Consider the following 9,412-nt stretch of genomic DNA (forward strand, 5'->3'; position numbering starts at 1 on the left):
CATAGACAACTTAAATACAAACATAAATGCGCACAACACACAGTGAATGACGCCCAAATGTGACACACACACACACACACACACACCCCACCAGTACAAAAACACACAACCCATTCGATCATACATGCAAATGAGCAGCAATTTGGCCTTCTTTGGAGATATCTTTGAGTCATGTTGAATGAATATTGGGGCTATCTGGGTATTTACAATGGAACCAACAAAATGAAGATTCACAGGAATTTGGTTGCTGGCATTGTGATGCTTCCTCTGGGACATCTAAGAGGGAAATGGGGACACACATTTTTAGAGCTGTTGGAGCTTGGAGTGTCTCTGTGGTCTTTGCTATGGTTTGGCATGCTTTCAGATGTGCATAGCTTCCTCCCTGGCCCGCTCAGGACCACAGGACTTTTTTTTTTTTTTAAAGGTTGACCGCTAAGTCACTACATCTCATTAGTGGCAGCAGCTATTTTATCCGTGAGAATAACTGTCCTTCTTAGCTTCTCAATTTGTCACCTATGCAGTGATTTATTACCTTCCAAAGCCACAGTAATTGTATAATGATGCAAAAATAATGACAAGCAATTTTGATAAACTTTTATTACCGGCAGCATCCTGCATTCCAACTGCATGCTAGCATGCACTGTAGGATTATGGAGTATGCCCAAAGGCTAGTAGGAAGGAAGCGCTGCTTCTCAGGGTTGAGGAGACAGGGAGAAAAGCAACAGAATTCAGACTTTCAGAATGGAGGCTGAGAAAAACTGGGTTGGTGGGAGTTGATTCTGTGTGGAACATACAAGTCACATGCGGCTTGTTACATATTTTTCCCCACCCAAAATGCTATATTTTCTAAATTATTTCAAATTTGGAATACAGAGTGAACTCTTTAATAATTACTTTAGCAGCTAATAAGCGTGTCTTAGTTGTACCAGGATGGTTTCATTGCGATGCATGCGGTTACTCCATCAAACTTACCTCCTCCCTTTCCATCACTTTCTCTTATCTCCCTTCCCTTGCTTACTTCTTCTTTTCCTTTTTGGTGCTAGTTCTGGGACTTGACCTGTGGGCCTGGGCACTGTCCTTGAGCTCTTTCTTGCTCAAGGCTAGCATTCTACCTCCGAGTCAGAGCTCCACTTTCAGCTTTCTGGTGATTAATTGGAGTTAACATTCTCACAGTCTTTCCTACCTGGGCTGGCTTGAACTATGATCTTTAGATCTCAGTCTCCTGTGTAGCTAGAATTTCAGGCATGAGCCACCAATGCTTAGCTCCCCTGCATCTTAAAAAAGAGTTTTATGTTTCACTGAAACAATTTTTAATTAATCAATTATTTTTAATCTATTGCTAAGTTGCAGATGGAACTCAGGAGCTCTCTTACTTTTAAAAACAGTTTCAACAGGTTTTGTTGCTCTATTTTCATCTGTGCATGTAAAATACTTTGGCCTTATTCACTATCATTCACCTTCTTTTAGCTTTTCCATTTTGTTCTGTTTTACTTTCCCATTATTTATTTTTCCAACTTTTTTCTTTAGCGTATATTAATTGTACAAAGGAGTTTCACTTGGGTCATTTATACATGCTTATATTACAGTCTATTTGCTCTCTCTTTCCCCATCTTTACTACTCCCAGTTTTCAGTGAGATTCCTTAAACCAGCTTAAGGACTCAATATATTTCAACATCACCTGTCCTCCATCATTAATGAAATATGTGTTCTACATAATGTATATAAACAGTGTGCAGTTGAACTTCCATTTTTATCTTTAGCCCTCAGCTTTGAGGGCTCTGCTTTTTATCAAGTGAATGAAACTTCAGTGGTGGCAATGTCTCATACCTAACTTTCTTCCAGCTAAAGGGAGAGGTTCTCACAATGTTCCAGCGTTCAGGGTAGAAATGACCAGAGAAGTGAGGTTACAAAGTAGTTTTTAGGTTCATGTCTCATTTACCAAAAATATTTGAGGTTACAAAGTCCTCTTATAAGTCTCTTAATTGAGAAAAAAGGACAAAATTGTAGTAAAGCCTGTCTACTAAGAAGTCCTTCCATTTGTACCTGCTTTGGGCCTGTAGGGGGGTAGAAGGTCTTTCCTTATTTTCCTGAACCTGAACAATGATTTCCCCTGTCCTGCTCACTGTGGAGACAAAGATGATAGACAGGAGCCTTGCACTCTTTCCTCTTCTTTGCAGCTTTAATGAAGAGACCTCTGGGGATTGTTTTGGACCAGGCTGTGTCGTGGGAGTAGGAACTTGATAGTGAGGACTAGGAAGGATTACATCAGAGTGCTGACCAAGGTTCACAGTTCCCATCTATATAGCATCGTAGTTCGACTCCAATTCCCAGGGTCTCTTGCATTTCTAAGAGACCATGGACTTGTAGACCACATCTGATTTTATTGTATCCTGATTTGTAATCTTTTGGATAAATGCCCAAGAGTAGTATTGTTGGATCACAGGTTGGTTCTATGTTTGCTTTTTTGAGGAGTCTCCAAACTGCTTTTCAAATTGGTTGAAGAAGTTTATATTTCTACCGACTGTGTATTAGGATTCCCTTTTGCTCATATCCTTACCAATATCTGTTGTTATTGCTTGTATTCTTGATGATGGCCATTCTAACTAGGGTGAGATGGAATGTTAGTGTTGTTTCGGTTTCCATTTCCTTTATGGCCAGAGGTGTTGAACATTTCTTCATGTATCTATTGGCTGCTTTTACTTCCTCTGAGAAATCTCTGTTTAGCTCATTGACTCCTTTATTAATTGGGTTGTTGATTCTTTGAGGGTTTAGTTTCTTGAGCTCTTTGTATATTCTGGATGTTAGGCCATTGGCATATAGCTAGTGAAGATCTTCTCCCATTCTGTAGGCTGACTTTTTAGCTTGTTTACTATGTCCTTTGCTCTGCAGAAACTTCTTCGTTTGATGAAAATACTATTTATCAGTTCTCTCTTTGATATGATGAGCCCCTGGAACTTCAATCTTGGCTAGTGCCAAGAAGTTCTGATGTTTCTTCTGCTCTTGCTCCTTCCTGTATAGTATTTTTTTCTTATTTATTGTCAAGGTGATGCACAAAGAGGTTACAGTTTCATATGTTAGGCCTTGGGTACATTTCTTGTACTGTTTGTTACCTCCTCCCTCATTCAGTATTTTTTTTTTTTGTTTTCGTTTTATGGTTGATATTAATATAGGGTAACAGAAAGGGATCTCATTTCCATTTTCTACATATGGATATCCAGTTTTCCCAACACCATTTGTTGAAGAGGCTGTAGATGAACCTGGAAAAATTACATTAAATGAAATAAGTCAGGCCCAGAGAGATAAAGAATGTGTATTCTCTTTCATATGTGGATGCTACAACAAATTTATAAATGTCTAAGTAAACACATATGAGATTACATTTAAGTGTATTAACTGAAGTATGATATTTGCTGGGAAGAATTTGAACGGTGAAATTCCTCACAAAAGCTCACTCAGTTTATCAAAATGAATTCCAAGAAACTGGTGGGGTAGGGGAAGGGGGGTAGAAGAATGAAAAGAGGAAGCAGGGAGAATAATAGTCAATGCATATACTATGAAACTAAGAAAACTGAGGGGAGGGGTTGGGTCTTGGAAAAAAATGATGAAAGGGGAGAGACATTGATCAAGATGCATTGTACTTATAAATAATTTGTTGATTGGCAACTCCTTTGTAAAACTCCTTTGTAATAACAAATATGATTAAAAAATCTTTCCAGCTTAGAGAAGCCTAGACTACAGATGTGTCAAGAAAGATTATAGTTTCAAGGCCAAGGATAGGGTAGAGTTTCTCCATCTTGACCCCACTCAACTGATACTGAACTAGGTAGTTCTTTTGTATATGGGGACAGAGTAGTTTCTCTTCACTCTATGCCAGTCATGTAGTCCTGAGCTTTACTCATAACAATCAGAAATGTCCTTGGGAGACAAAGTCACTGGGAATCCAAAACCTCTTGTTCTACACTGAGAACACAAGTTTCCTCTTTGGTAGGCCAGAGAAATGCTTTCCTACTCCTCTTTCCTACTTTCTGTTTTGTTTTGAAAGTTCGCTTGCCTCCTCATGATATATGAAGACCGAAGCTGGCCTATTAGTCTTCAAGGCTCTCATGATTGGGGATCCTTCCATTGGCTTTTCTCCTTCTCCCATAGTAATTATCTATGATATAAAGAAAATTATTGCCAGATCTAGTGACTTTAAGAAGCAATAATCTAGCACATTATAGTTTCTGTGGGCAAAGGATTCGAGTCAGTTTTTCCAGGTCATTCTGTCATTCTGTCTGAAGATCTCTTGGGTGAGGGGCAGCAGTCATGATACTGATCAGAGCTGTCTTCATCTGAAAGCTTGTCTGGGCTTGGAGGATTTAGTTCCAATATTTCTCTCATATGATTGCTTGTAGGCTTCATTTCCGCCGTCTTCTAGCCTTCTTCATAGGTGGCTTCAATGTCCCTGTGGCAAGGCAGCTAACTTCCTGACAGCACATGATCCAAGAGAAAGTGAGAGAAGTCAGGAAGAAACCTCGGTGTCTTTGATAACAGTCTTGGAATTCCTATTCCATCAGCCTTCTTTATTCTACTCACCAGAAGCAAAACCAGCCGACCATGGCCTTCACTTTGTGCACTGGCTTGCTGGCCAAGCCTAGCTATCTAGGCTTCTACTTCCACCTCCTCCCACCAGCATCTGGAGATCCTCGAAAGAGTCCCCAGTGTCTCCTGAGCCCACTAAACACTTCATGGGTATTATTTGAACTAGGATCTGGAATAAAATAATGAAGAGGGTTGATTCTGGAGCCAGGCTTCCTGGGTCGTCATCCCAGCTCAAAATCAAACGCAGGGGTGGGTTGTGTACCATCTGAGCTTTGTGTCTCACTTTCATAACTCAGCACTGTGACTGAGAAGTGGCTGTCAGCCAGGCTTGATATCGCTCAGCTCTTTCTTGCATTCAAGTGAGTCCATGTGGCTGAACTCTGACCCCTACCATGTGGGTGGAGGTATGGTGTCATTTCTTAGCATGGCCTATCAGCACCTCCTCTGTGAGTCTCCATGTGTACCCATGTGTACCTACCTGCCTTGGCTGGAGGTAAATGCTCAGAGCAGCACCAGAGGCCACATGGCCTCGATGGTTTACGGGATGTCCAGCAGCCCTGACCGTTCTCTTCTTCCACCAACTAGGAGTGTGGTACCAGTTTCTATCATTTCAAGTCTGTAAGATTTCAGCATCTGTTCTAGCAGCTAGCCCTACTCAGCTAAGATGCTCACCTTTCTACTGTATAACTTGGTGAAAATTACTTAACATTTCTTGCCTTATTTTCTTCATCTATAAGCTGGAGAGAAAAGTACTATTACCTCGCAGAGTTATAATAATGGATAAAGGAGAATAATCCAATGGAACAACGTCTGGACTATTGTACTTGCTATGTTACCTTTTCTTCTTCTTCTTAATTAGAATACATCACCACCTGCCTGAGCTCTCTATATTATTTTCACTTCAAAACAACTCTCTTTTCTGTTTTGTAGACATGCTGGGATCCAGCTGAGGCCGAACTACATGACAAAGCTGTTGTGTAGTTTGGCTTAAGGAAATCCAAGTGGGTAGTGGGTCTTTGGGGTTCTAGTTGCCACACAGCAGGGAGTTGCTTCTGGCCATGTACATAGGTGATGTCCTCACTACGCAAACATCTTGTGATAGCCAGGCCATGCCAAACCAGAGCACTGGGTGGACAACTGGCCTCAGTGGGGCTGCCGGTATCCATGGAAACCATTCAGCAGCTTTGGCTGGGCTTCTTCCCTTTCTGGTATGGAAGCATTTTCATCCTTACTAAGCTCATTATGAGAACCAAAAGAGTGGGGAAGGGCCCCCCTCCCCCAAAGCATAAAAACCAAACCCAAACTCTTAACTTTTCCCCAAGCAACAGTCACTTGTCGTCTAGATCATTCTGCCTCTCCACTTGTAGAACTGTGGAGGAGCCATTTTTGTTTCGGTGGTGGAGCTGGGAATGGGGCTGGGTGCTGGGGCAGCCAGGCGCTCACTTAGCTGGCACCTCGCAGCCTCGCTCTTTCCTCTCTTACCGCATTCTCATCTGGATGTGCCCAGCATTCTGCAGGTATTTGTGGTATCCTAACAAGGTAACTGGGCTGGAAGACATGCTTGGGGGAAGTGTTGCTAGCTCAACAGTTTGGCTTCCTGGGAACAGGCTGGGGATTTACTGAGGTCAGCAATGGTAGGAGGATCAATAAAGCGTTTCAGATAAAACTCCATTTTTGCCTCCAGCAAATTCACAGCATTACTTTGCCTTTGTAAACAACATCATAAGGAATGCTGATTGTAAATCATCTCCCAGGCCCCTTTCCACCCCTCACGCCGTGTGTTCCTCCTCCTCATTTTGTACGGCAGGCAAGAAGGGATCCTGGTAGCAACAGAGACACTGAAGCGCAGAGGATTAAGTTGGTTCACCCAAAGTTACAAAGAGTTTGTAAAGGGTGAGACTGGGATCCGGGGCTCCCATCTTCGGGCCCTAGTTGTCTTCAACTCCTCAGCATGGGGCTCCTAAGCTTTCCTGACCTGGATCTGTACGGCCCCCTTCCCACACATGAATAGCAATCCAGTGGAGGGTGGGCTCCAGGCAGCCACATGTTCTCGCATGTTGTCACAGCTGAAGGGTGAGCTCAACTCACTCACTCACTGTCTGCCCAGGCTAGCTGGTGATCACATTTTCCTCTGGATCTAATTTCCTGAGAAGGAAAGAACATTTCACTAACAATCCATCGCACTGTCCTCTAAGCAGCCTGCAGGCAGATGTAAGCTGCAGTTAGGTCTTGCCCAACAAGGAAAAACAGCACGTATGACCTAATGCTGACTGCATGGATCCAGAAAATCCTTTCTGTAGGCTTTCTCATCAACCTGGAGAGAAACATCTCCCCATCTGTGCACTCAGTGTGGCACATCTGGACTTGGAGATGATAAAGAAGGGACTGGACCTACTGGGGACGCTCAGGGGGAAGGGAGCTTTATCAGGACCATGGCATCTGCAGGCCTCTTGAGAGTTGCAGAAGGGCCAGTAAGGGTACAAAGAGGTAGGTCTTCTTCTCAACTCTTGAAGACTTCCTGGGGCAGGCTGAATATTCCCATATCTAGAAGGGATTTTCTTAACATATGTGTCTAGGCAGTGTCTCCTTACCGGAGGAGGTCTTGGACCTAATGTGACTTCTGAAGGGTTGAGATAACTCTGTCCCTTACCCTGAGCTCTCAAGTAACCTTCTGGAAATAGATAGACTTGACAAGTGCCAGGAGAAGGTCAAGAGCTAAGCAGAGGACAAATGCTGCTGTTGACTTTCTTTGGTCAGGGAGGTAAGGCATAGTAAAATAAATGGTCCTTTATTCCTTAACTGGGACTGGCAGTTTGCCCCCCATCACATGGGATTCTGCATGCGTGGGAATGAGTTCCTTGGCTCACAAGAATGGGGTACGTTTTCAGGAATTTGGTGAATTGGAATTTTTCTTGGTGACTTCCAATTAGCCATGGTGGGAATACGTGCACCATGAGAGTTGGAGTCCTTAAACATTCAGTAGCAGCATCTAGGGTTGTGCCAAAAGTGCACTTTTCTTCCTGGCTGTTAGGTATCAGTAGATTTTGTTGAGACTTCCATCTCCATATCCCCTACCAGTGACTTCCAGACGACCTTGCTCCTGACCAGGTATGGACCGAGTCCTGTACTCTGCTCTGCTCCGGCAGGTCTGCAGCAGTGTCTGTCCTGCAAGGGGGGCGGGGGGGATTCTGTGTCCTTTTCAGGTAGGGGAGAGGCCAGTCAACCTTCAGGTGACGGCTGCTATTCCTCTTGGCGCTGCTTGTCAGACACATGCAGAACTGCTCTGACCTCCAGTTTCCCTTGTTCCTCTTCCCACTTACATGTTTCCTCCATCCAGGCCCCGTAGCTGATGGCTGCCATCTGCTCATTCCCCCTTTGTTGCTCTCGGGGCGGGCCCTCTGCTGGGCTAGCATACGCTACCCAGGGGCCCGTGGGGCTGTATCACTAACTGGAGTTGGTTGCAGCTTTGGATTTATTTATTTTTCTTTCGCTGTTAGGGCTTAGCTGCTCTAGCTTCATCCTCTCTGGTGTCAGACGAGCGAGGTGATAACACTAGCTCCCATATGGGGGATGCTTGCTGTGCATCAGAATGGTGGCGTGCCTGTGAGGCCTCATCTCCTGCACTCCTCACAGGGACCCGTGAAAGAGCCATTGCTGGCCGCTTCCTGTGGTCCAGAGGAGCAGCAGGCAGCTGCACACGGCTGGTGAGTGGTGAGAGCGGCATCCTGAGGCAGGGCTGTCCTTCCTCCTCAGGTGGTTCTGCGGAGAAGCGAGATGCTCAGGAGCGAGATGGAGCGCCGACTTGCATTGCATCTGAAGGCCGCAGTAACCAAGGGGGTCATGGTGTTCAGGGAAGCTTTAAAGGTGGTTGTGACAAGCGCAGAGCAGGAACAAATACTCTTTAGCTATATTGCTTGTTTTTTTTTTTTTTAACCACAAAAACATATCTATATTTTTATATTGGGGGGAGGGAATAGAAAAGAAAGCCCCGGTACTGGGCTCTATTCAGTGGCAGCTTCTTGTTCCATAGGGTTAAGGAAGACTTTGAGGAAATAAAAGTTGTTTGGGAAAATCCAGATGTAGTTGCTTTGTATGCTGTGATGGGTAGAAGGGATGATGTGAAGTGTGAAGGCCCCTCACACCCTCCATCTTGCCTCAGACTATGTCCTGGATCCCTGGGGGGGAGAAAGCACCACTTTCATTCCTGCTTCTTGGGATTGTTGACTGCCACGTAGTGATAGAGAACGACAAGCAAGAAGAGCGACACGCCCAGCATGTTGGCGAAGATGGCGAGCTGAACGTCCGTGATCATCCTGACCGGCTCCGCTCTGCCCCGCTCTGCCCATGCACAACTCGAGGTAGGAGACCTGAACTGGAACTCTAAATGAAACTTGATTCTCCATCCAATGTTCTTGTCCTGTATATGGCTTGGCTTCTCATTCCATATCTTTCCCATATACTGGTATTCTGAGAAAGAATTATTATTATTATTTTTATTTTTGCCAGTCCTGGCGCTTGGACTCAGGGCCTGAGCACTGTCCCTGGCTTTTTTTTTTTTTTGCTCAAGGCTAGCACTCTACCACTTGAGCCACAGTGCCACTTCTATATTGCTTGTATTTTGTATTCACTTCCTATAGTGGTCTTCAACAAAGGTCCGTAAATATCTTCAATACGGAAGATATTTAACACTGTATGGCTCTGGAACTTCTGGAACTTCCTCCACATCATGTACCGGTAGGGTTGGCTGTGAATGTGTGTGTGTGTGTGTGTGTGTGTGTGTGTGTGTGTGTGTTTGTGTGTGTGCATGTACACACCAATATTGGAGCTTGA

At 44.2% G+C, this 9,412-nt stretch overlaps 1 protein-coding gene across 1 annotated transcript; it reads right to left on the reverse strand.

The window, feature by feature from the left end:
* Positions 1–8,512: 8,512 nt before the first annotated feature.
* On the reverse strand, positions 8,513–8,955 carry LOC125356934 (dolichyl-diphosphooligosaccharide--protein glycosyltransferase subunit 4). Its single transcript, XM_048353618.1, has one exon. It carries the CDS (start codon positions 8,892–8,894, stop codon positions 8,781–8,783), a length of 114 nt encoding a protein of 37 aa, XP_048209575.1. The 5' UTR covers positions 8,895–8,955; the 3' UTR covers positions 8,513–8,780.
* Positions 8,956–9,412: the final 457 nt, after the last annotated feature.

Source organism: Perognathus longimembris, chromosome 8, assembly GCF_023159225.1.
Source record: "Perognathus longimembris pacificus isolate PPM17 chromosome 8, ASM2315922v1, whole genome shotgun sequence".
Classification (NCBI taxonomy): Eukaryota; Metazoa; Chordata; class Mammalia; order Rodentia; family Heteromyidae; genus Perognathus; species Perognathus longimembris.

What these genes read in the sequence shown, in the direction of transcription:
- LOC125356934 (XM_048353618.1), bottom strand. Translation starts at nt 8,894, where the DNA reads ATGATCACGGACGTTCAGCTCGCCATCTTCGCCAACATGCTGGGCGTG.